The sequence below is a fragment of the Equus asinus genome, chromosome 3 (genome assembly GCF_041296235.1).
Source record: "Equus asinus isolate D_3611 breed Donkey chromosome 3, EquAss-T2T_v2, whole genome shotgun sequence".
Classification (NCBI taxonomy): domain Eukaryota; kingdom Metazoa; phylum Chordata; class Mammalia; order Perissodactyla; family Equidae; genus Equus; species Equus asinus.
Genome location: NC_091792.1, coordinates 159589818 through 159616379, shown reverse-complemented (window position 1 = coordinate 159616379; position 26562 = coordinate 159589818). Strand labels below are relative to the sequence as shown.

General features: G+C 42.7%; 1 protein-coding gene across 5 annotated transcripts in view; it reads left to right on the top strand.

The window, feature by feature from the left end:
- HTT (huntingtin) overlaps positions 1 to 26562 on the top strand; it is a 170462-nt gene that overhangs the window by 90859 nt on the left and 53041 nt on the right. For all 5 annotated transcript variants that reach the window (XM_044767917.2, XM_070506341.1, XM_070506342.1 and 2 more), the window contains 7 exons: positions 1200 to 1255; positions 2237 to 2385; positions 4577 to 4713; positions 6438 to 6554; positions 10433 to 10555; positions 10851 to 11086; positions 12202 to 12344. In XM_044767917.2, coding sequence (XP_044623852.2) covers positions 1200 to 1255; positions 2237 to 2385; positions 4577 to 4713; positions 6438 to 6554; positions 10433 to 10555; positions 10851 to 11086; positions 12202 to 12344 — 961 coding nt within the window. The remainder of the gene's footprint in view (positions 1 to 1199; positions 1256 to 2236; positions 2386 to 4576; positions 4714 to 6437; positions 6555 to 10432; positions 10556 to 10850; positions 11087 to 12201; positions 12345 to 26562) is intronic.

Sequence of the window (26562 nt, the reverse complement as noted above, 5' to 3'; positions counted from 1 at the left end):
GACTGCATTCCACCCTTTGCTCACAGTTTCCCAGTTCTGACTCATCACAGGTAGAAACTGATGCTCTCATTTGGTAGTTATAGACAGATCTCTTTGGGGGCTGTCTTTAGTAGACAAAGAAAACAAACAGCTCCCCACTTTAGCATAGAATTGTCAGGTGGACTTGACTTTTATCAAATTCTTTGCTTAATCATTCTATGTAGAGCCTTGTAAAAAATGGAATAATTTTTGTTGCTTTCTTCTATCTTTCTAAACTCTCCACTCAGTACTTAAATGTTGAGAGAGGATAGATGGCCTCAGCATTCTCCCTGTGCGCTTATCTCTGCAGAGAGTTGAGCTCATCTGTAGCTCGTGCTTCCTCTGGGTCCTGGCACTTTCTGCCTCATTCCAACGAAGCGATTCCCAGCGACCTCTTACTTGGCAGTGTTAGGTTTTTCTTGCTGTGGACACTCTAGCCTCTCACATTTGTTCTGATTTGCTTTTATCACTCAGTGGCCTTTCTCCCCAGTTCTTAGAATTCAGTATAGTGACAGTTTTTTATGAACAAGGATGGGAAACTAGAACAGGCAGATGATTGAACTCAATTCAGATGTGCTCTGTTGAGCACCTGTTGTCTGTCTGTAGCCAGGTGCTAGGAGAAAACAGTGGAGTGGAGATGGAAGTGCCATGCTTCAGGCTAGAGAGAGCAAATGGTTGCTTGGAACAGAGTTCAATGCAAAACTGTCTCTAATCCAGTCCTGACGCACTGTGTGTGCTCCTCAAGGCCATCTCTCACCTCTCAGCACCCCCCCAGAGTTGGGCTCCTTTGAATGTCAGGCTGTGGGAGGGAGAAGATAGACTAATTTGGGCATTTTATTACTAAATCAGCTTCAGGAAGTCTGTGCTGCTTGGTTTGCCATGCACTGGAACAAACACATCCCCAAGATGTGTCTTTTGGGTACTTCCTGCTATCTCCTGGAGCTCATTATTTGTTTTTCTAGAGAGGTCTCTCCTCAGTGTTCAGTCAGTGTGTTTAAAGGGATTTCTGGAAGCGTCCTGAAGTTATCTAGTCTGACAGTAGAGTACATTTGAGTTCTTATATACAAACAAATTTATCTACTATCAGGAAACTTGTTAAAAATTTACACGAGTAGGAAGAAAAGTAACCTGGTTTGCACGTTTTAATTATTGGTGTGAAGATTTTATTTTCCTGCTTGTAGGTGTTTATTGGATTTGTGCTGAAGCAGTTTGAATACATTGAAGTGGGCCAGTTCAGGTAATAGCATTTTGTTATTTTAGATTTCTTGTCCTTGTTGTGAGCTTACATGTAGTTTTGGATTATTTAGATGAACATTTACTTTAAAGGATTGTTAGGCATTTTTGCTAGGTATTTTGTAATGGAAATCAGATTAACATGTTGTGCATTTTTGTTTCTTTTAAAAATTAATGAATAAGTATCTCAAGACTTGTTTAGTGGTAGTTCTGCATCTGGTAATCACATATGTTGTCAGTTTTTCATTTCACATTTCAAAGCACTTAATTATGATAATATATTGCTAAATGAAATCTCAAATGATAGAACACAAATTTTTTAAGTCTTCTTAGAGACAACATTTTTTAGATATGGTTATCTTAAGTAAAGTAATTGTTATGCACTTATATTAATTGCAGCTTTCCTTGCTAGACAGTAAGGTTTTAATACTTCCTCCTATGCCAGCTATAGCTGTATAATGATTAAAAATTAAAATTTTTAGTTTCTGAACTACTTAATGAATAGTTAGGGAAATGTTGTGCAGAAAGAAAGTGTTCTGAGCGCCCCTTGGGCTGTAGAGACCGTTCCTTATTCTAGTTATGCCACACATTGACTCTGATTGGAGGCAAGTTACTTTTTCTCCTTTGAGGGTCAGTTTCCTCACTTCGGAGTGAAGGGGCAGGAGGAGAACTGAGATTGTATCTGTGGGCATCCAGCGCTGTTGGGTACCTTCTCCAGCTCTGCCTTAGCCCTGCCAACTGCCCAGGCTCTCCAAGTGGGCAGGGTAGATGCACTTCATAGATGAGAAAGCGTGATGATGTTGATGGGACTGAATTACATCACTCAGACTCCTTTAGCTTAATGTGTACTCTCTCTGCCTTGCTCTGTCCCTTTCTCTCACTCAGTGTCTTTCAACTTTGAATCATGAGTAATTTCATGTTGTTCATATTGATTATGTATTTTAATTTTAAAAGGAAATGTCTAAATGGATTTTTTTGTTTCTAGGGAATCAGAGGCAATTATCCCAAACATCTTTTTCTTCCTGGTATTACTATCTTATGAACGCTATCATTCAAAACAGATCATCGGAATTCCCAAAATCATTCAGCTCTGTGATGGCATCATGGCCAGTGGGAGGAAGGCTGTGACACATGGTAATGAGACCAGCCTTTTACTGTTGCCCTCAGTAATCATGATGTGCTCAACAGTGTTAGTCTTAGTTACACCAGCTTCCCCCCATGTGCATAACTGCTCTGTGCTTCGGGGGCTCTGTGTGCGTGCATGGGTGTGTGTGCATACATTGGTTAGAGAGGTTAAAAAAAAGAGAGAGCACATTCTTTACTCAGGAGTTTATAATCCACTTAGGTAAAAATATAAAGAACAGGAAGATGATCTAAGGTACAGATGGAGTCTGACATAAGTACTCTTGTCTATCCATACAAAACGTAAAAATTTAAAAATCCCAACTTATATAAGGACACTTGGTTTATTATCCAGTGGTATTAGAAGTTAAAGTTTGGCCTTGATTCAGCACCTCTGGTTTTGCCTGGTTGTTTTATAGCAGCTTAAATGAGGACCACAGAAAATGGTCAGCTGCTCAAGCAGCCTCCTTCTAACCTGTAGATTGAGCTTGTGTGGTTTTAAGAATGAGCTGTAAATCTTTCTTTGAACTTTTTTTTTTTTTGAGGAAGATTAGCCCTGAGCTAATATCCATGCCATTCCTCCTCTTTACACTGAGGAAGACTGGGCCTGAGCTAACATCCCTGCCCATCTTCCTCTACTTTATATGTGGGACGCCTGCTACAGCATGGCTTGACAAAGTTTGTAGGTCCATACCCAGAATCCAAACTGGCGAACCCTGGGCCGCCAAATTGGAGTGCAGGAACTCAACTGCTGTGCCACCAAGCCAGCCTCTTTTCTTTGAGCTTTTTAAACTGATCTTCCAGCATTTTCCTACTGACTCCTCTCTGGCCCCATTGTCAGAAATCTGTAGGCTTTTGGGGGGTGGGGCACAGGGGGCCCACCTCCTAAGACCTTTGCAAACCCCAGAAGTGAGAACAGTGCTGCCACATATCACATTCTCCATTGGGGCATTTGCAGTAGAGCAGATGACTGAGCTTTGTTGAGAGGTTGGGGCTTGGTGCCATCCCACTTTCCACACTAGCTAAAGCGTCACCTTTGCCACAGCTTCACAAGGGCTGAAGTTCATGCCTCAGCAAAAGTACACATTTCTACATATATGGACGTTAGGTTCCCTGGATATAGTTGAAAGTGAAAATGTCAAACAGATGGATGAATAAGGTTTCCTGGATTAAGGGTCTTTGGATAGAAAATCCATAGGCAGCCAAACCCTACTTTCTAGTAGAAAGCTAGGTCATCTGTGGAAAAGTCAGCAAGTGTGCTGTGTGTGCATGTCACTGAGGATGACTGTGGTGCCTGTGCCTGTGTGTGTGTCCCTGCGGGTGAGTGCGCCCGTGGTGCTTGTCACAGAGGGTGTGTATGCCTGCGGTACATGTCACTAGGGTGAGACAGCATGCCAGTCAATAATCTTGGGGACGTGATCTGGCGGAACCCTTCCCAATGAAACTCATTTCTTAGTTTATTCATGTGGTGGTGTTAAACAAAAGAATTTACAGTCATACATTGCATAACAACATTTCAGTCAATGGTGGACTCCATAGATGATGGTGGTCCCATGAGATTTAGTACCATAGAGCCTAGGTGTGTAGGAGGCTGTACCATCTAGGTTACGTAAGTACACTCTATGATGTTTGCACAATGATGCAATCGCCCAATGGCGCAGTTCTCGGAATATATCCCCCTCATTAAACGGTGCATGACTGTACTTTGCTGTTTTGGATAAAGACTAGACTTGGGGGGAAAATCCTTTACCTAATTACTTAAAACAGCATAGAAATCTAATACTTTGAATGTTTTCTATTAAAGAAGAATTTGTTGTCTGTTCAGGTAAATCTGTACGTCCATTATGCATGAGAATAGAATGTTGTTATTTTAGTTAGTTGGAAGGTTTTATTATTTTGAATTTGACTTTGAATTTGTGTCTCTTTTTGTCAGAAGTGATGTTATGTTATAGAAACGCTGTTTTTTTGTTTTGTAAGATTTCACAAAATTATCAGTAAGTGTCCGAGGAAGACCATGGCCTGCTGTGAAGGTATACTGATAATTTCGCAGCACTTTTTGGTAACCTTAATTTAGCCCTTATCGTGAACCAAGTATGGATTAGGGTTTCTTTATTTCTTGAAAATATTTTGGAGATGTTGAGCGCTGTCTTCCAAATGTAAGTGTCACATAATGCCTTCTTAATATGCCCTTTCATACCCACAGCCATACCAGCTCTGCAGCCCATAGTCCATGACCTCTTCGTATTAAGAGGAACCAATAAAGCTGATGCAGGAAAAGAGCTTGAAACCCAAAAAGAGGTGGTGGTGTCAATGTTACTGAGACTCATCCAGTACCATCAGGTGAGAGGAGACAAGGAATGGTTGCTGATACTTCATTGTCTCTGCAGGGACCCTGCTGTTTGTTCATCATGAGTGTTGTTTTGTGCCAGCCCTGGGCTCTCGGGCTGGGGAGATGCCAGGGAGACAGAAGGTTTGGTAGGGGTCTGTCTTTAAAGCAGCACAGCCACGTGGGGAGGCCACCTGATACCTGGCTGACAGTCACAAGATCTTTCAAGGGAGTAAATATGGTTAAGGCCCTCTTTTCCAAAGTGAGGACCAAAAATCAATTAATTGACAACATTGATCAAAAGGGTAGAATTCTAAAAAATGATTTAAAAGATCTCAAATTTGAAATAACTTAAAGACTTTATTTATACATTTATTTACCACTATTTTGATGTAGGACCAAGGTCTTTTTCTTTGAGCTGGTTTCTGGCTTTGTTTTCCTTAAGGTGGAGGAGAATTTCAGATAGTTTGAGTGCAGCCTGAGTGCAGAAATGTGGCATTTCAATGACTTCTCTCTTTTGGCTGGTCCAGTTGCCCACCCCATACTTACTTTGGTGATTCTTTAGCTATTTGTCTTTGAATCTTGATAAAGTCATGAGCTTTTCTCATAGAAACACTTCCTTTGTGCATTCTCATTTTGGTTAACCTGGATAATAATTAATTAAGTGCTTACTGTTTAATTAAATCCCATAATTAAAATAAAAAGTACAACTACCATAAAGAGGTTTGAGAACCAGCAACTGACTCTTGGCAAGCATGCTGTGTTGGTGGGAGGCCTAGAGAGTGGCTTATCTGCTGCATGCTTTCCAAGAGTTCTCAGCCTGATTCAGGAGAGAACAGAGAGGGTCGGCTAGGCTTTGTTAGGGAGAGTCAGAATTAAATGCAGATGTCCCTCAAGTAGCTTATATGAGGGACAATCCGTTGTTGTAGAAGCTCTGCCCAAGAAGGCTGCTGTGGGAAGGGGTGGTCGGGCAGGCTGTAGAGAGAGTGGGCTTAGATGTCTCCTTCTTTATAGTAGTTATATTTTATAGACAAGGCCGGCAACTTTTTCTGTAAACGAGCAGATAAATATTTTAAAGCTTTGCAGGCGATGTGGTGTCTGTGACTACTCACGTCTGCTGTTGTGGATGAAAGCAGTCCTAGTCCTTATGTTCACAAAAGGGTATGACTGTGTGCCAATAAAACTTTATTTACAAAAACAGGCCTTTAGATATATCTCTCTGTAGAAATGAGCACTAATGAACTTATGCTCAACCATGACTCTTCTGACAGTAAGTACCACTCAGTAGAGGTTACCTTTGCAAAGAACACAGACTTGAAATTCATGTACACAAAAGTTATGAGGCATCTGCAGAATAGTTTAGTCCAGGCTGTGTTTGTGTTTTGCCAAAGATTAATATGAGTGTGATTTTTCTTTTTGTACCTTTTCTCTGATTGTGAAGTCTTGTAATTTCCATAGAAATAATAGTGATGATGAGTCATCCTGAGTAGTGTGCAGCTTGAGCCTACCGTTGAGGAGTTTGCTCCCTTACCCCTTGCGTCGTCTTCTGGTTTCCCCACATCTTGCGTGTCCCAGGGTCAGGGTTGCATCTGGTTGATCAGGCCCTCACTGGGGACCCTGTTGTTTTGGATCGTGGAGTCTTTCAGCTGAGCTGGGATGAGTGCAAGATGGAGCATGTGGTGATGGACGGGAGACTCGGCCAGGAGCCTTTATGACTGTGCCACTACACTCCTTGCAGGTGTTGGAGATGTTTATTCTAGTCTTGCAGCAGTGCCACAAGGAGAACGAAGACAAGTGGAAACGGCTGTCTCGACAGATAGCCGACATCATCCTCCCGATGTTAGCCAAACAACAGGTTTGTCACCCCGTCTTGCCTCGTTGTTGTGGAGCCATTGTGACGCGTTTGTAAGTGGGTAAAGATCCTTGGAGGAGGTGGGCGCTGGTGATTGGATTTTCATTAAATCATAATAGATTCATTTTATGATGGTTATCGGTGTCCATCATGAGCCAAGGGATTTTTCGTTTATTCTCTCAGTGACCCTCTCAGGTTGCTATTGTCTCCTGCTTTAGAATTGCAGAACGCTGGGCTCAGAGATGTTGTCTACGTTACCCAAAGGTGCACAGCTGGAAAGTACTGGGACTAGAGTTAAGCCAGTCTGACTCCAGAGTGTGTGTTCTCTCCTATTTTACAACACTGCCTCCCTCATTCTGGTCAATTGGATGTTTTTGTTTGATCTGTGGGTGTTTACTTTTCTTTATCACTTATAAAGTAATTTAGCAGTTATCCGTCGTTTAATCAGAATTTCTGTAATCAAATGATGCAATCAGTTGTTTCCAGAAACACAGTGAAAGGAAGTGTTCTGGCCATGCCATTTAGGATGGAGCCCAATAATCACGTGGTTTCTGAACCATGTCTGCTGCCAGGCGTCACAGGGCAGGATACTTGGCACCTGCTGCAGCAACACCTTTGTGACCAGAGTGGGGGTCTCGTAGGGTGGCAGGGGCTTCCTGAAGGTGGTCCCTCTAGGAAACCTCGCCAGCTGCCCACAAAGCTCTTGGTCTTAAGAGCTTTGGATGCAGTCAGCAGATACCTGTTTGTTCATCTTGATCATCCTGGCTAAGGAACACAGTTTTCATGGCTTTTGGCATTCGATGGAAAAGTATAGGTAAGCACACTGCATTAGTAGTTACTGTCTTCATAACTTCACCCCCATTCTGGTTTTTGACGGATTTGTTATTCCAAGGTCACTTAGATAGAGGGAGGAGAGTCTTGGCTTCTGGTGAGATTGATAGATGGCAGTTTTAATAAATTGATGGATTTGGTGTTTTAATGTAGTCATGTATTCCATGCCTGTAGATAAATAGTTTCAGAGTACTACTCTATAAGTTTTATTCCATTCTCTTACTTATCGTGGACACAATCTGGGGAAGGTGGAGGTTAAAGACTGAATGCATGGTAAATGCCCAACTTAATTTCTGTGACTGTGAAATTGTGTGAAAGCCTGCCTCGTAGCTTAGCACAGGTACATGTGACATTCAGAAATAGTGCCAGGCACTATTCCAGGTACTAGCAGAGGGCTGGCCCTGTGGCGCAGCGGTTACGTTTGCACGTTCTGCTTCAGTGGCCCAGGGTTCACCTGTTGGGATCCCGGGTGCGGACATGGCACTGCTTGGCAAGCCATACTGTGGTAGGCGTCCCACATATAAAGTAGAGGAAGATGGGCATGGATGTTAGCTCAGGGCCAGTCTTCCTCAGCAAAAAGAGGAGGATTGGCAGTAGATGTTAGCTCAGGGCTACTCTTCCTCAAAAAAAAAAAACTTACCAGGTACTAGCAGAGATACATCAGTGAACAGAGCCAGTAAAAAACCCTGCCCTCTTGGAGTGAAAGTTGCATTGGAATGAAGGGTGGAGGAGACAGACAGCAGAAAAATAAACTAGTAAAGTGTATAAAATTTCAGATGGTAATAAGTACTATGTAGAAAATGAAGGAGAGAAGAGAGTTGGGCACGTCAGGGTGGGGTTGCATTGTTAAGTTGGTTTGGTTTTTGAGTGAACTTGAAGGAAGTAAAGGATGAGCCAAACAGATACCTGGGGAAAGAGCTTTCTAGACAGAAAATGGCAGTGCAGACCCTGAGGTGGGAACATGGCTGTTAGGATTGAAGAGCAGGAAGAGGCTGGTGTGGGTGGAGGGAGCACCAGCGGGGAGAAAGGAAGGAAGCAAGGGGCCTGGGAAAGTGAGGGGTCACGTAGGATCTTTCTGGCCAGCGTGGAGGACTTTGAGGGGCCTGGGAAAGTGAGGGGTCATGTAGCATCTTTCTGGCCAGCGTGGAGGACTTTGAGAAGCCTTCAGAGGGTTTAGTACAAAGGAGTGGCGTGGTCTGATTTGAGAGTTGAGACTAGACCCCGAGGGGTCGGTGAGGGCAGAGCAGGGAGATCCACTTGAGGCACGGGAGTGGTGTGACCAGGATGGTGGGAGTGAAGTGACAAGAAGTGGTCATCTGCTGGGTAGAATTTGAAGGTAGAACCAGAACCAGTAAACTTTGCCGATGTGGGATGTGAGAGAGGGGTATGCAGGTGATTTCAGGGTAATATAGGGCTGCTGTGTTCAAGGTGAGGGAGACTATAGGAGGTATGGATTTGTGGAGGAGGTCACAGCGTGGTCTGGGTATGTTCAGTTGGTACACCTGACTAGGCACTTTGGGGAGGCGGAGGAGGGCATTTGGATATATGAGTCTGGAGTTGTCCAGAGAGAGCTGGGCAGGAGGTGAACATTTGAGACTGGACGAGGTCACAGTGGGACCCAGTGTAGCTTGGGAGGAGGAGAAGGCCAAGCTCTGAGCCGGGGGCAACCCCAGATTAGAGGCTAGAGAGGTGAGGGGGAGCCCACAGAGGAGACAGGGAAGGACCAGCCAGTGCGGGAAAAGAAGAGCAGGCAGCTGTGGTTTTCTTAAAGCCAAGGGAAAAAAAGGCATTTCATGGAAGAGGGAGGGGGATCAGCTGGGAGCTGCTGATGGGCCTAATGAATGAGCCCTGGGAACTGACCTGTGTTTGGCAGCACGGAGGTCACTGGGGAACAGTTTTGTTGGAGCAGAGGGAACAGAAGCCCAGCTGGAGTGTGTTCGTGAGAGGAATCAAAGGAGACTTTACTCTAAGGGGGAGTAGATGTGGGGTGGCAGCCGGAGGAGGAAAGAGGGGTAGGTAGAAGGTTGAGTTTGGAGAAGGGAGGAGTCTGTGTATAAACCGAGGGCAAAAGCAGAGGGGAGTTGGCTGGTACAGGACGGAAATTGCAGTTGTGGTGTCCCTGAGCAGACACCAGACACAGGGTGGGGTTGGCTGCATAACTGGTGGGCCCCGGCTGTGGGCATGGTGAGTCCCCTGGAGAACCTGGAGAGAAGCAGAGTTGGTGGGTGCAGGTTGTTCCTTACCATTAGGGTGCGGCTCAGCGCTGTGTGGTGTTGAGATTTGCACCTTGAAAATCACATCTCTTTGCAGATATGATTACTATGTGTAGACACACCCATTAGTAGTGACAAAAATTGTTAACAGTGCCCATCAATAGGGGAAGGGTTGAATACATTGTGGTAGAGACTTAATTTGGAATATTTTGCATCTATTAAAAGTAATGTTAGATTTTAGAAACTGTTGCCTTGGGAGTTCTCCCTTGTATTTTTAAGGGAAAAAAGCAGAAACGTTTATAATATAATCTTTCAAAACAACTTAATACCTCTCTGTGTGTGTGAATGTACGATTATAGGAATGTGGAGAAACTTAAGAGAAATATACCAATTTGTTAACATCTGTTGCTAATTGGCAGGGTAGGGCTGAGGTGCAAGTGAAGCAAAGAGAAAAGACATAGTGTGTCTGACACCCTTTTGGGTAGCTTATACGTGTATACAGGCTGGATCCCAAAATGTTGATGGTGATTGTATCAGGATGGTGCAATTCCAGTTGATTTTTTCACACTTTTATGTATTTGAATCTTTACAGAAAGCATATTGTTTATGTAATAAAAATCTAAATGAAATTTCCATTGTGGAAAAAACATAGCTGTTACAGTGTTGTTCTAAAAAGCATTTGCTTGGTTCACTACTAAAGTTAAAATGCATTTAAATGCAGGGTAGTCATGATGGGATGGTCAGGGTCATTTGACCTTGAGATACCTAAGCTGAGGTATAAATGTTGGCATTTGTATTGGCTTATGGGAAAACCTATGTGACATTTAATTGCAACAGATGCACATTGATTCTCACGAGGCCCTTGGAGTGCTGAACACTTTATTTGAGATCCTGGCCCCTTCCTCCCTGCGCCCCGTGGACATGCTGTTACGGAGTATGTTTGTCACTCCAGATACAATGGTGAGTATCTCACCTCATGATGGCCTCTTGCGGCCACAACTCTGCAGAGAGGGTTCATCCAAGTCACCTAGGGCCTCTGCCTGGCCGGGTTGGGGCCTGAGAATTTGCATTTTACACAGGTCCCCAGATAGTATTGATGCTGCTGGTCTGGGACCACACTTTGAGAACCAGTAATAGAAAGATTTATTGATAGAATGGTACAGTAGGGATAATTTTCATTCATGAAATTGACAATCAGGAAAAATTTAATCCTCTTTTTTCTTTAGCTATAACTCATTTATTTTCTTTCTTTTAGGCATCTGTCAGCACTGTTCAACTGTGGATATCAGGAATCCTAGCCATTTTGAGAGTTCTAATTTCCCAGTCAACTGAAGATATTGTCCTTTCTCGTATTCAGGAGCTTTCCTTCTCTCCATATTTAATCTCCTGTCCAATAATTAATAGATTAAGAGATGGGGACAGTAATTCAACACCAGAAGAACAAGGTGAAGGGAGACAAGTGAAGAATTTACCAGAAGAAACATTTTCAAGGTATGCTCTATATCTGAACCTTTAGGTAGTCCATGTCCTTCTGGAGGTCATGTGGTGTTTGTCATCAGTGAGTCTGCAGTTACTCCTCGTCTTTCCTACCTCTGCGAGTTAGGTAAAGAAGTCTGTATCGGTGTGTTTTCTTTACCTGTTCTGCCTCACCTGTGGCCCCTGGTGCCTGCATCTCTTATGGCTCCGTCACATCCTTTCTTGTATCCTTGTTGAAGACAACACAGTGGTCACCAGGCTGGCAGGGGGTGGGGGCAACCTGCCCTGAGTGCAGGCAATAAGGGCGTCTGTTGCCTCCAGAGAATTTGAAAACTCGCTAAAAGCCAGCCTTATTTTTAGTCTCACCGTGTGCTGGCCATTCTAAACAGTCAGTAACAAAACCCTCTCCCTGTCAGGGTGGACCACTCCCACTATGCTCCCCTCCGTAACCTTGTGGTATCAAATTGTGACTGCCCTCATAAATTGCTTGGAAGCTTCTTGAGGGCAATGATCCCAGTTCAGGCACTGTAAATGCTTGCTGCCTAGACAAGTGTGTATCCACTTGTGCTGGATTCAGGGTACTCACTAAGTAAGAGCTGCTTAGAGGATGTCCTGTGAGTGCAGTTTCTGCAAATGTGCTCCTTCCAGCCGAATCCACCGTAATGGCATTTTAGCTACCCCTTCACTGGTCATCGGTGGAGGTGCCTGCATGTTTGTGGAGATAAATCCAGTAAACCTGCATGGCTTCCTTTTGTCTGTAGGTTTGACAAGTTGGCTCCCTCTGTTACATTTAAGCAGGTGGCTAAAATGGACGATACATAAAATTCCTGTGGTAGATTATCAGCGTGCTTTATGGTTTACAAAGCTTTAAAGAAACACTAAGTGTTACTTTATCCTCCTAAGAGTACCTTGAAGGTGATGTGATTATTGCCGTCTCATAAGTGAGGAAGGTGATATGCAGAGAGGCAAAGGACTCAGTCCAAAGGGATGGTATTAAACGTTTCGTTTCGTTTGTTCTACTTTACTTATATTTTTACTCTACCTATATCTACTGTATATGTTTTTACATGTATGCCTCACAATAGGAGTGGTCACCTAATTCACCATCACCCTTTTCCCTTTCTTTGAAGGTTTCTACTACAACTGGTTGGCATTCTTTTAGAGGACATTGTTACAAAACAGCTAAAAGTGGAAATGAGTGAGCAGCAACATACCTTCTATTGCCAAGAACTAGGCACGCTGCTGATGTGTCTGATCCACATCTTCAAGTCTGGTAGGTGCATCAGACTAGTCTTCGTAGAGTATCTGCATGCTCCTTCTCTTGCACTGTACACTCAGAGTATAGGAACTGTGCTGTCCAGTGCAAGGTCTGCCCTGCTCATTGAGCATTTGAAAATGTTTGTTGATGAAAAGAGGAAACCTGAGGGCTTCCTCCTGTTTTAAAGACTTGGAAGGCCAAGATGTTTTGGTTACCTTTAAACATGACTGTGGATTAAAAAAGACAGTGTACCCAAGAGAGAAGTCACAAGATGAAAGCCATCCAGCAAGAATAGGAAGCAACCAGTCCATATTAGGACAGTCACTGTTTTCCAAGAGGAATGAGTATTTCAGGAAGAATGCCTCGGCCAGTCCTGGTGCCCTAGTGGTTAGGGTTAGCGTGTTTTTGTTTCAGCAGCCCAGGTTAGTTCCTGGTGTGGACCTACACCACTCTGTTGGTGGCCGTGCTGTGCTGGTGGCCCACTTACTGAAAAATAGAGGAAGATTGGCATGGATGTTAGGGTGAATCTTCCTCAGCAAAAAAAAACAAAGAAGAAGAAGAAGAATGCCTTGCTTTAGATAAAGTGAGAAGCTGTAAGACTTTAGTTATAGGGTTCAGGCATATCTTTCTTCTCTTAGCAAGAAAAATGAAAAGCAGTTCTAATCTCTAGGGAAAACAAACAGCAAGGAAGTCATGGTCTAAATATGAACCAAACCAAAATATGACATGATTTTCAGCAGTTGATCTGATGGAAACCATTCTTCTTTAAATGGTTCAGGGGTCATGACCAAGACCTATAGAAAGAGCTATCATCCTTCTAGGCTTCTTCGCTTTGTTGGGAACTATATTCATATCGTCATAATGTAAATGCTGTTTGGCTTTTCATTTTTAGAATCAGTGTATGAATAAGACATCAAAGACTTATTTACTTAATTATGGTTTCAGAACAAAATGAAAATGTTTTCAGTTCTGGCAAATATAAAGGGAAACTAACCAACTTAATTTGCAAAGTAGAAGGTAGAGAAAGAGGTGGAGGGATGGAAGGGGCACTAATACTCTCATCTTGCATTGTCGACGCTGTGCAATGATATCTAAAGTTGACAGAACAAAAATAGAGGCCACAAAGATAACCAAATAGAACTGAAAATGCAGCTTAAATTGATAGGAGGGAGCACACGTGAGCTGTCTCATTCTCGAATCGGGTCGAGTCTGTAAATATGACATGGTGGTTGTATTCGGCAGTTTCAGTTGTGGGGATAGGACTCCATCCTAAACTAGAGTGAGAAAAGAAACTGACTGGTTTGAGCTCCTGGAAGTGCGGAGGTAGTTGCTCTCTTTAGGTATGACTGCCTCTGATGGTTTAATTCTGTTGCTCCATCATGTATTTCCACATCTCAGCTCTGATTCCTATGTTGGCTTCATTCTCTGGCGGGCTCCTTCCCCATGGCAGAAAGATGGCCTCTGTGTGTGTGGTCTCAGCCCCTGCGTGAGTCCTATGAATGGCACATGAGCCTCTGTGTACTGTGGCCAAGCCAGGCCAGATGAGAGATTAGACAGCATTCCTTTGAGAGGGAGTGTCCCTCCCGACAGCAAGGGAATAGGAGCAAACAAAATAATTGATGGTCTGCTACAAGTGATAAAAGCTTATCAAGCAGAATTTTGGAGGTAACTACCAGAACTAAAAACAGAATGATAACCAGTAGTTGCCTTAAGAGGGATGGGGCAGGGCACTTTTAAATTAAGATGCCCCTCTCTATTTTATGGGTTTTTAAATCACACATATTTATTACTTTAATACAAATTAAAACACATACACACCAAGTACATGCCTTTAGAGCAAAAGATAGTTACCATTTTGAGCCTATATTCATTCAACAAAGATGTTACCAAGTCAGCCCGCCACTCTGCTGGGCTCTGGCTACACGGTGGTTGGTAAAGCTGACGTGATTCTTGCCTTTGTGGAGCTCACAGTCTAGCGGGGAGGACAACACACAGACATGTAATCACGAGTCTTGATATCTCCAAGAAGGAAACAAATAGTGCAGTGACAGACAAAACAGGGTGGGTAGGTAGGGGCTGGTTTCTGAGGGGTGACTTAAGCTAAGACCTGAACAGCGAGGAGCTAGCCTAGAGAGAAGTGTGCCGGCCGAGAGAGCAGCGGAGTGTGTGAGGGGTGAGGGGTGGGAGGGGCGCTGGGGAGGCAGGCAGGGACCTGGTCTTACCTGGCTCAGGAGACACGGAGAAGGAAGTGCTTCATTTAATTGCTAATGCCTCGGCAGCTGAGTGGCCAGAATTTAATTTGCTAATGGACTCTAGTTTCAAGCCACCTCATTTACTAACATTGAAAGAATTTTCTTTTTGAGGATCTTTTGTTTATGCCTCACTGGCCCACTATAATAAGTTTCAAGTTGAGAAAATAATTATGCCTTGTGAATAATCGGTCATTTTTAGTATGTTGGTCATTTTAATATTTGGCCATCGGTTGGTTTGGATCTGACACCAGAGGGCCCCCAGTTCATCTCCAAGGACTGCTTTCTGCTTTTGGATGAGAGTGGTGTGTTTTGTGTCTTTATGCCCATCAGTTTCTGTGCTGTTCAAGGTGTTCACTAACCCATTGCTTTAACTTTCTCTTCTTCCTTTTCTCGTAATCAGGGGAAATATTTTTATAGTCTGTTGCAGCACTGTCCAGTAGAGCTTCCTGCACTGGAAGAAGGTCTGTGTCTGCACCAGTTCAGTTGCCTCCAGCCACATGTGGCTGTTGGGCCACATGGAATATGGTAGTGTGATTGAGTAGCTAGTTTTTATTTGATTTAATTTTAATTAACTTAAATCTGAACAGCCATACTTGACGTGGCTGCCGAATTAGACAGGACAGGTGAGGCAACAGGTCTGACTGAAGAGCCCGGGCTAGGTATTGGGGCACATGGGTTTTGCTGCTAGTGTCTTTGGACATTGTTCACTTGGTTCAGTATTTGTAAATGAGGGGTGTGTGGTGTGCGTATGTATAAATGTCTATTTCTTTCTTCTCATTGATTTTGACTGCGTTTCTTTTAAAGACACTGGGGGTAGAATTACTGTGTTTGGTGGTTTTGAGATAGAGTTGAAGTCAGTCATCTGGTACTTTTATATAAATAAGGTGCATTTAGTATCTAAAGTTGGTAATTTTTATTTATGCATTGCTTGAATAAAGGCAATGAATTTCACTCCTCCCCTGGAAATTGAGACCTTTGAATTTGTCCATTTCTCAAAATGAGAACTAGTCAGAATAATGGCCTTGGCATCTAGTTTTCTGTTACCCCTCTTGTTAGGGGAAGGGGTATGATTCCCAAAGTCATTTGCCTATTTCAGTTTTAATCCAGCATAAACGAATAGCCAAGAAAGATACCTGGCCTCCATTTTTACAAAATCTGGGTAACTAATACCCCTTCCTCTCCTCGCAGACAGTGGAGCCTGAGGCATGGGGCTGAGAATATTCGTTGCTTTGTTGCAAGCATGGCTGGATTGAAGCTCTCTAGCCTGTGGCCTCAATAAGGCTTCCTAACTGCTCACTGTGTTTTCCAAGTCCACATCCTGTGCCCTTCCCCACCGCCATCCAGACATGTAATTGAGGGCAGCAGTGAGCCATAGGGCCATTCCTGATCCTCTGGGAAGCAGGAGCAAGCAGGATGTTACTGCTGCACACTTCCTTCCTTCCTTGTAGGTGGAGCTGGAAGGTTGGACAGAGCTCTCTTCCCAATACTTTCAAAAGGATCAGTGTTCCAGGGCCAGCCCCATGGCCTAGTGGTTAAGTTTGACGTGCTCCGCTTTGGTGGCCCAGGTTCGATTCTCAGGTGCAGACCTACACCACTTGTTGGCAATTATACTGTGACAGTGACCTACATACAAAATAGAGGACAATGGGCACAGATGTTAGCTTGGGGCAAATCTCCCTCAAGTGAAAAGAGGAAGATTGACAACAGGTATTAGCTCAGGGCGAATCTTCCTCAGCAAAAAAAAAAAAAAAAAGAGTCAGTGTTCACACTTTATGTATGGGCCAAAGTAAGAATACTGGAAGAAAGAGAAAATGGTTCTTTCTACAGTAGTAAAATCCACATTGGTTCAAATTCATTCTTGGGCAAGGATCAGGGCTGCTAGTGGTCATAATGCTGGGAATAAGGGTATTCTCTTATGGGTAGGTGGTACCTTTTATGTGTATTATCCCCATTGATCCTTGGAACAACTCTATGAAATATTTCCCCCTTTTTACTGATGAGACAGTGTACGTTCTGAAAGATCATATGGTAAAACCAAGAATGAAAACCCAAGTATTTTTTTCTTGCCCATTATATCATGCTGCTTCTTGGGTGGTAAGTGGATGATGGTAAGCAAAGTAGCTAACGTTTGCAGAGCACTTCCTATGGGCTCAGGCACTGTGTGAAGTACGATTATACGTGTGTTCTAGCTGAAGAAGCTGAGACACAGAGAGATCATGGGGTGGGGTTGGGGTGAAGATCCAGGCCCCTGTCTCCAGAGCCTGAGCTCTGCCCACTTCATCCTATCTGCTTGAAGATGGTACTCTGTCTCCAACTCCTGCTTCCATTATTCCTTTCAATACTTCTTTCTTTCTTTATTTTTTTTATTGAGGTAATGATAGGTTACAATCTTGTGAAATTTCAGTTGTACGTTATTGTCTGTCAGTCGTGTTGTAGGTGCACTCCTTCACCCTTTGTATCCACCCCCCACCCCACCTTTCCCCCGATAACCACTAATCTGGTCTCTGTCTGCATTTTTAAATTCCTCATATGAGTGTAGTCATACAGGGATTGTCCTTCTCTATCTGGCTTATTTCACTTAACATAATTCTCTCAAGGTCCATCCATGTTGTTGCAAATGGGACGATTTTGTTCTTTTTTATGGCTGAGTAGTATTCCATTGTGTGTATATACCATATCTTCTTTATCCAATCATCAGTTGATGGGCACTTAGGTTGCTCCCACGTCTTGGCTATTGTAAATAATGCTGCAGTGAACATTGGGGTGCATGGGACTTTTGGAATTGCTGATTTCAAGCTCTTTGTATAGATACCCAGTAGTGGGATAGCTGGATCATATGGTAGTTCCATTTTTAATATTTTGAGGAATCTCCATACTGTTTTCCATAGTGGCTGCACCAGTTTGCATTCCCACCAGCAGTGTACAAGGGTTCTTTTTTCTCCACAACCTCTCCAACATTTGCTACTATTTGTTTTGGTTATTTTTGTCATTCTAATGGGTGGAAGGTGATATCTTAGTGTAGTTTTGATTTGCATTTCCCTGATGATCAGTGGTGATGAACACCTTTTCATGTGCCTATTGGCCATCCGTATATTTCTTTGGAGAAATGTCTGTTCTTGTCTCCTGCCCATTTTTTGATCGGGTCGTTTGATTTTTTGTTGTTGAGTTGTGTGAGTTCTTTACATATCATGGATATTAACCCTTTGTCGGATGTATGACTTGCAAATATTTTTTCCCAGTTAGTGGGTTGTTTTTTTGTTTCAATCCTGTTTTCCTTTGCCTTGAAGAAGCTCTTTAGTCTGATGAAGTCCCATTTGTTTATTCTTTCTATTGTTTCCCTTGTCTGAGAAGACATGGTGTCCGAAAAGATCCTTTTAATACTGATGTCAAAGAGTGTACTGCCTACCTTTTGTTCTGGAAGCCTTATGGTTTCAGGTCTCAGCGTTAGGTCTTTGATCCATTTTGAGTTTATTTTGGCGAATGGTGAAAAAGAATGGTCAATTTTCATTCTTTTACTTGTGGCTTTCCAGTTTTCCCAGCACCATTTGTCGAAAAGACTTTCTTTTCTCCATTGTATGCCCTCAGCTCCTTTGTCGAAGATTAGCTGTCCATAGATGTGTAGTTTTATTTCTGGGCTTTCACTTCTGTTCCATTGATCTGTGCACCTGTTTTTGTATCACTCAATGCTGTTTTGATTACTATAGCTTTGTAGTATGTTTTGAAGTCAGGGATTGTGATGCCTCCAGCTTTGTTCTTTTTTCTCAGGATTAGTTTAGCAATTCGGGGTCTTTTGTTGCCCCGTATGAATTTTAGGATTCTTTGTTCTATTTCTGTAAAGAATGTCATTGGGATTCTGATTGGGATAGCGTTGAATCTGTAGATTGCTTTAGGTAGAATGGACATTTTAGCTATGTTTATTCTTCCGATCCACGTTCATGGAATGTCTTTCCATCTCTCTATGTCAGCATCCGTTTCTTTCAGAAAAGCCTTGTAGTTTTCGTCGTATAGATCTTTTACTTCCTTAGTTAAATTCACCTTGAGGTATTTTATTCTTTTTGTTGCGATTGGGAATGGTATTGTGTTCTTGAGTTCTTTTTCTGTTAGTTCGTTATTAGAGTATAGAAATGCTGCTGATTTATGTAAATTTATCTTATACCCTGCAACTTTGCTGTAGTTGTTGATTATTTCTAAAAGTTTTCCAATGGATTCTTTGGGGTTTTCTATATATAGGATCATGTCATCTGCAAACAGCGAGAGTTTCACTTCTTCCCTTCCTATTTTGATTCCTTTTATTCCTTTCGCTTGCCTAATTGCTCTGGCCAAAACCTCGAGTACTATGTTAAATAAGAGTGATGATAGTGGGCATCCTTGTCTCATTCCACTTCTCAGGGGGATGGCGCTCAGTTTTTGCCCATTGGGTATGATGTTGGCTGTGGGTTTGTCATGTATGGCCTTTATTATGTTGAGGTAATTCCCTTCTATCCCCATTTTTTTCAGAGTTTTTATCATAAATCTCGGTTGGATCTTGTCAAATGCTTTCTCTGCATCTATTGAGATGATCATATGGTTTTTATTCCTCAGTTTGTTGATGTAGTGTATCACATTGATTGATTTGCGGATGTTGAACCATCCCTGTGTCCCTGGTATGAATCCCACTTGATCATGATGGACGATCCTTTTGATGAATTGCTGAATTCGGGTTGCCAAAATTTTGTTGAGAATTTTTGAATCTGTGTTCATCAGTGATATTGGCCTGTAGTTCTGCTTTTTTGTGCTGTACTTGTCAGGCTTTGGTATCAATGTGATGTTGGCCTTGTTGAATGTGTTAGGAAGTGTTCCATCCTCCCTAATTTTTTGGAATAGCTTGAAAAGGATAGGTATTAAATCCTCTCTGAAAGTTTGATAGCATTCCCCAGGAAAGCCATCTGGTCCTGGGGTTTTATTCTTTGAGAGGCTTTTGATGACTGTTTCAATCTCTTTCCTTGTGATTTGTCTGTTCAAATTCTCTGCTTCTTCTTGGCTAAGCTTTGGGAGATTGTAGGAATCCAAGAATTTATCCATTTCCTCTAGGTTATCCATTTTGTTGGCATATAGGTTTTGGTAGCATTCTCTTATAATCCATTGTATTTCTGTGGAATCTGTTCTTATTTCTCCTCTTTCATCTCTGATTTTGTTTATTTGAGCTTTCTCTCTTTTTTTTCTTTGTAAGTCTGGCTTGGGGTTTATCAATTTTGTTTATCTACTGAAAGAACCAGCTCTTTGTTTCATTGATCCTTTCTACTGCCTTTTTTGTTTCAATAGCATTTATTTCTGCTCTGATATTTATTATTTCTCTCCTTCTGCTGACTTTGGGCTTTGTTTGTTCTTCTTTCTCTAATCAGTTAGATGTAGTTTAAGATTGCTGATTTGAGAGTTTTCTTGTTTGTTAAGATGTGTCTGTGTTGTGATGAATTTCCCTTTTAATACAGCTTTTGTTGTATCCCATATGAGTTGGTATGGCATGTTATTCTTTTCATTTGTCTCCAGATATTTTTTGATTTCTTCTTTAATTTCTTCAATGATCCACTGCTTGTTCAATAGCATATTGTTTAGTCTCCACATCTTTGTGCCTTTCTCAGCTTTTTTCTTGTAATTAATTTCTAGCTTTATAACATTATGATCAGAGAAGATGCTTGTTATTATTTCAATTTTTTTAAATTTTTAGAGGCTTGCCTTGTTTCCCAACACATGGTCTATCCTGGAGAATGTTCCATGTGTGCTTGAGAAGAACGTGTATTCTGCTGTTTTTGGATGGAGTGTTCTATATATGTCTATTAAGTCCAAATGTTTTAGCTTTGCATTTAGCTCCACTGTTTCCTTGTTGATTTTCTGTGTGGATGATCTGTCCATTGATGTGAGTGGGGTGTTGAGGTCCCCTACTATTATTGTGTTATTTTTGATATCTTCTTTTAGGTTTGTTAATAGTTGCTTTATGAACTTTGGTGCTCCTGTGTTGGGTGCATAGATATTTATAAGCGTTATTTCTTCTTGATGAAGTGTCCCTTTCATCATTATATATTGGCCCTGTATGTCTCTGTTTACCTGCCTTATCTTGAAGTCTGTTGTGTCTGATATAAGTATTGTAACACCTGCTTTCTTTTGTTTGCTATTAGCTTGGAATATTGTCTTCCACCCCTTCACAGGCACTTCACTGAGCCTGTGTTTGTCCTTGGAGCTGAGGTGTGTTTCCTGGAGGGAACAAATTGTTGGATCTTGTTCTTTAACCCATCTTGCCACTCTGTGTCTTTTTATTGGAGAGTTCAATCTGTTTACATTGAGGGTGATTATTGATGCATGAGGGCTTAATGCTATCATTCTATCGTTCATTTTCTGGTTTTCCTGTGTTTTTCCTTTGTTTCTCGTCCTGGGTGTTTTAGCCTACCCATTGACTTCTGCAATTTGTTATGCTGGGTTTTTTAGCTTTTTCCTTATTTATGTTTTGTGTCTCTGTTCTGTTTTTTAGTTTAGTGGCTACCCTGCAATTTGTATTCAGAACTTCGTGCATAACATAGTCCATTATCTGGTGGCCTCTTACTTCCTTAGCCTAAACTGATTCAATCCCTTTCCTCCTCCCCTCCTAAATTATTATTTTCATCTCTTATTCCAACATGTGTTGTGAGTTTGTGGTTAGAGCGATAAGCTTGTCTTTGCTTTGGTGATTTACTTCCCTTTATCCTAATGCTATAGTTGGATATTTGCTATCCTACTCTGGTTCTATCTGTTAGTCTCCCTACTCAGTATTTTGTAACCCCTTTCTCCCTTTTTTTCTTTTTTAGGTATGAGGTCCTTCTTGAGGATTTCTTGTTGTGGAGGTCTTGTAGCTACAAAGTCCCTTAGCTTTTGTTTGTCTGGAAAAGATTTAATTTCTCCCTCATATCTGAAGGATATTTTTGCTGGATAGAGTATTCTTGGCTGAAGATTTTTATCCTTTAAAGTTTTGAATATGTCACTTCAATCTCTCCTAGCTTGTAAGGTTTCTGTAAAGAAATCTGCTGAAAGTCTGATGGGGATTCCTTTGTAGGTTATTTTCTTCTGCCTTGCTGCCCTGAGTATTCTTTCTTTGTCCTTCATTTTTGCCATTTTTACTACGTATGCCTTGCAGTAGGTCTTTGTACATTGACAGGTCTAGGATATCTGAAAGCTTCCTCCACACACATTTCTGTCTCCATCCCTAGATTTGGGAAGTACTCTTCTATTATTTCGTTGAGCACACTTTCTGCTCCATTTTACTTCTCCACGCCCTCAGAAATTCCAGTGATTCTTAAGTTGCATTTTCTCATTGAGTCAGCTGTTTCTCTGAGATTTTCTTCAGTTTTTTAAATTCTTAGTTCTCTTTCTTCCTCTGTCTGGAGCCATTCAGCCTGTCTATCTTCGATTATGCTAATTTGCTCCTCTATGGTGTCTACATGGGCATTCAGGGAGACCGTATTCTGTTTTATCTGATCCATTGTATTTGTCATCTCTAGTGTTTCTGATTGATTCTTCTTTATAGTTTCAATGTCTTTTGTGAAGTAACTCCAGAACTCATTGACTTGTTTCTCTATATTTCCCTTTACCTCATTGAGTATTTTGATGATAGCTACTCTGAACTCATCTTCACTTAGTTTACCTACTTCCAAGTCCTCAGGACATACTTCTGTGTTTTTATTGTTTTCCTTGTGGACTGGAGCTTTTATAAATTGCTTTTCGGTAGAGGAGCGGTTTTTGCACATGATGCTATTATTCAGTTGCAGTTACAGCCTGTCGCCAGTAGATGGGGGTGGAGAGCCGCGCATTCTGAGCCCTCGCCTTCAGCCGTAATGGCGGTGTGCAGTGTGGGTTGCGGGAGGAGGGGCACTTTCTCTCGGGTGCAGACCTGGATTCCGATCAGCTCTCCCTCTCTGGTTTCCCGGTGCCCTGGCTTGATGGGGCCCCTCCACGCGAAAGCTTTCCCTCGTTAGAGGGTTTCCACTGCACTGGCGGTGGGAGTCCTGGATGATCCCCAGACGTGCGGCCCCTCCTCCACTCCTTCCCTCACCCGGGAGATCCCAGTGATCCCAGTCTCTAGGGCAGGGAGTGAAGTTCTCTCTTACCCCGTTCTAGCTCCTCCGAGGGTGGCTCCAGCCTGTCTGCCCTCTGTCGTTTGGCTGCTGTGGATCTCTGATGATCTCTGTGTTATTAGGATTCTTTTGGTTGGAATTCAGTTGCTCCTTTTGGTCGTAATTTGGAGGGGAGAGAGCCCAGGTGAGCTCACTCTGCCATGTTGCTGACGTCACTCTTCTCAGTACTTTTTTTTTCAGCTCCAAAAGGACAGGGCTAGGGCATCTTCTCTGCGCACCGCCTTCATCTGTCTTCCTGCCATTGTGTGCTCTTCTGCACTTTGTCACTGTCTCTAGGCCCCTGACCCCTTTCTCTTCTCCCAGGTCGTTAGACTCTTCCAGCTTCCTTTGCCTCCCAGTCACATCCAGACACTCTCTGTGCTGTGGGCTCTGCCTTCTTTTTCTTTGTCTCAGCTGATCCTCACGGTTCGTGACACTGGAAAGGGTGCCTCACTAATAGCCTCTTCTAATCTCAGTCAAGTGCTCCCTTCTCTGTTGTGTTAGTTACAATCACAGTGGCTACCATAACAAAATCAGCATTTCAGTAGCTTAACACAGTAGAGGTTTGTTTTTGTTTCTGTAATGGTGCAGGAGGATGTTCCTGGTTCCTGGTGGCTCTCGTCCATGTGAGATTCAGGTCCAGGCCCCTCTCCTTCCTGGAATTCTGTTATCCTTGAGCATCAACATCCTTGGCCTGTCCAGTTGGGGAACAGGAGAGGGAAGGTAGACAAGGCTTTATTGCCTTGGACCGAAAGTGATGTACATCGCTTTTGCTCAAGTTTCTCTGGTGAGAACTTGTCGCAGCCCTCACCCCATGCAGTAAGCTGAGAAATGGTCAGCTTAGTGGATAACTGCGTCCCAGCAACAACACTGCACAGGGGCCGGCGCACAGATTTTGGTGGGCAGTTTGCCACCTTTGATAGAGCCACGGGGATGAAAACCAGGAGGTTCCAGGGTGATGGTAGTCAGAGGAAGATGAGGCAGGAGACATGGCTGCAGAATGCACCATCTGCCAAGGCTTTCTAGAGCCTTTACCAGCCCTTGTATATCCCCCACCATCTCCAGTGCCACCTCTCCCACAGGATGTACCCCCAACTCTGCAGAGAGAAAATGGGGCCTCCCACTATGTTGTCCAGTTCTTTGTCCTGCCACCTCAGGGTTGGTGTCCTTGTTATTCTTGTTCTTCTAGTGCTTTGCTTTCCCTCTCATTTCTCCGTCCCCAGCAGTTTGCCTCTTGATCTCATTACCAGAAATGCCTCTGCACAGGGCACCTGTGTTCTTTCCTAAGTCCTCATCTTCCCGGACCCCCTGCCTGAGTCTTTGGAACGACCCTCTTCTTTGTGAAACCCGTTTGTCACTTGACTTCACTTTTATGGTCTTCTGTTTTCAGGCTCTTAATTGTATGTGTTCCTAGTTTCTATCCTTTTCCCCTAGTTTTACTGAGATACAATTGACACATAATATTATGTGAGTTTCAGGTGTACAACATATTGTTTTGATATATTGTTGTGATATATGTGTTGTGAAATGACCACCACAATAAGTTCAGTTAACATCCATCATCTCATGTAATTACAGATTTTATTTTTCCTTGTGATGAGAACGTTTAAGATATTTTCTCTTAGCAACCTTTAAATATACAACTCAGCAGTGTTAACTGTAGTCAGTGTGCTGTACATTACATTCCCAGGACTTTATAACTAGAAGTTTGACCACCTTTTGACCACTTTCACCTAATTCCTCCACCTCCCCATCCCACCACTCACCTCTGACAACCACCATTCTACTTTCTGTATCCATGAGTCTGGTGTTTTAGATTCCACATATAAGTGAGATCATACAGTATTTGTCTTTTTCTGTCTTATTTCACTTAGCCTAGTGCCTTTAAGCTCCATCCATGTTGTCTCAAATGGCAGGATTTCCTTCTTTTTGTGGCTGAATAATATTCCTCAGGGGCTTGGGGTTTGTATATACACACACTACATTTTCTTTATCCATTTATCCATTGATGGACACCTAGGTTATTTCCCTGTCTTGGCTACTATAAATAATTCTGCTATGAACATAGAGGTGCAGATAACTTTTTGAGTTTTGGTGTTTTTGTTTTCTTCGCATAAATACCCAGAAGTGGAATTGCTGGATCATATGGCAGTTCTGCTTTTAATTTTTTGAGGAACCTCCATACTGTTTTCCGTAGTGGCTGCACCAGTTTACATTCCATCCAACAGTGCACCTGGGTTCCCTTTTCTCCACATCCTTGCCAACACTTGTTATTTCTTGTCTTTTTGATAATAGCCATTCTAACAGGGGTGAGGTGATAGCTCATTGTGGTTTTGATTTGCGTTTCCCTGATGATTAGTGATGTTGAGCACCTTTTCTTGTACCTGTTGCTCCTCTGTATGTCTTCTTTAGAAAAATATCTGTTCAGATCCTCTGCCCATTTTTTTTTTTATTTTTTTTAAGATTTTATTTTTTTCCTTTTTCTCCCCAAAGCCCCCCAGTACATAGTTGTATATTCTTCATTGTGGGTCCTTCTAGTTGTGGCATGTGGGACGCTGCCTCAGCGTGGTTTAGTGAGCAGTGCCATGTCTGCACCCAGGATTCGAACCAACAAAACACTGGGCCACCTGCAGCGGAGCACGTAAACTTAACCACTCGGCCACAGGGCCAGCCCCCTTTGCCCATTTTTTAATCGGGTTGTTTATTTTTTTGCTATGGAGTTCTATGAGTTATTTATATATTTGCATATTAACCCCTTATGAGATGTGTGACTTTCTAATATTTTTTCCCACTCAGTAGGTCGCCTTTTCATTTTCTTGATTTCTTTGCTGTGCAGAAGCTTTTTAGTTTGATGTAGTCCCACTTATTGATTTGTTTTGTTGCCTGTGCTTTTAGTGTGAAATCTAAAAAATCATCACCAAGACCCACGTCAAGGAACTTTTCCCCTCTGTTTTCTTCTGGGAGATTTATGGTTTCAGGTTTTATGCTTAAATCTTGAATCCATTTCAAGTTAGTTTTTGTGAATGGTGTATCACAAAAGGGGGTCTGGTTTCATTCTTCTGCATGTGAATATCCAGTTTTCCCAGTACCATTTATTGAAGAGACTGTCTTTTCTCCATTGAGTCTTCTTGGCCCTGGTTTTTATCCTTGATCTCTTCTCTCTTCTCCTCTCTCTCCCTCTCTCTCCCTCCCCCTCTGTCTCCTTCTGTCTCTGTGTCTCTCTGACTTGCTTCCCTCTCTCCCTCAGTACGCTCGTCCCCTTTGTAACCACTTCAGTTTTTGCTGCAGAGATGACTCTTGAAACTATCTGCATAGTCCTCTCACTCCATTGTCTTGTCAGCCTCAGTCTGTCATTTCCATCTTCCTAGACATGTGACTTGGTGTCTTGCCAACACCTCAAATTTATGCTCAAAATTGAACTCATCACCTGGCATAGCTGTTTTTCTCCAGTTTTCTCTTCTTGCCAACTTTATCAGCATTTGCCCTCAGAGATGTTCAAACCTGAGCATTGCCATCAACTCCTTCCCCCACCCCAGTGAGCCGTCTCACTTCCTAGACTCTCTGTTGACTTCTTCTCTCTGTTTATAGGGACACTGCCCTCCAAAGGCCAGGTGAACTTTCCAAACAGCCTTCCAACAGCAACAGCAGCCCCAGGTGGTGGTCATTTGCTCTGCCTGGCCCCCTGCTTAGCCTTTTCCTTGAGTTTTATGATTCAATCCTTATTGCAGCCCTGTGAGCAGCTACTGCTCTTAATTCCATTTTACAGATAAGGAAACTGAGACCCCAGGTAATGGACGGCCAGAGACATCAAGTAGTAAATGGTAGAACCATGATCTGATTTCAGAGCCTGCAGTGACGCTCAGT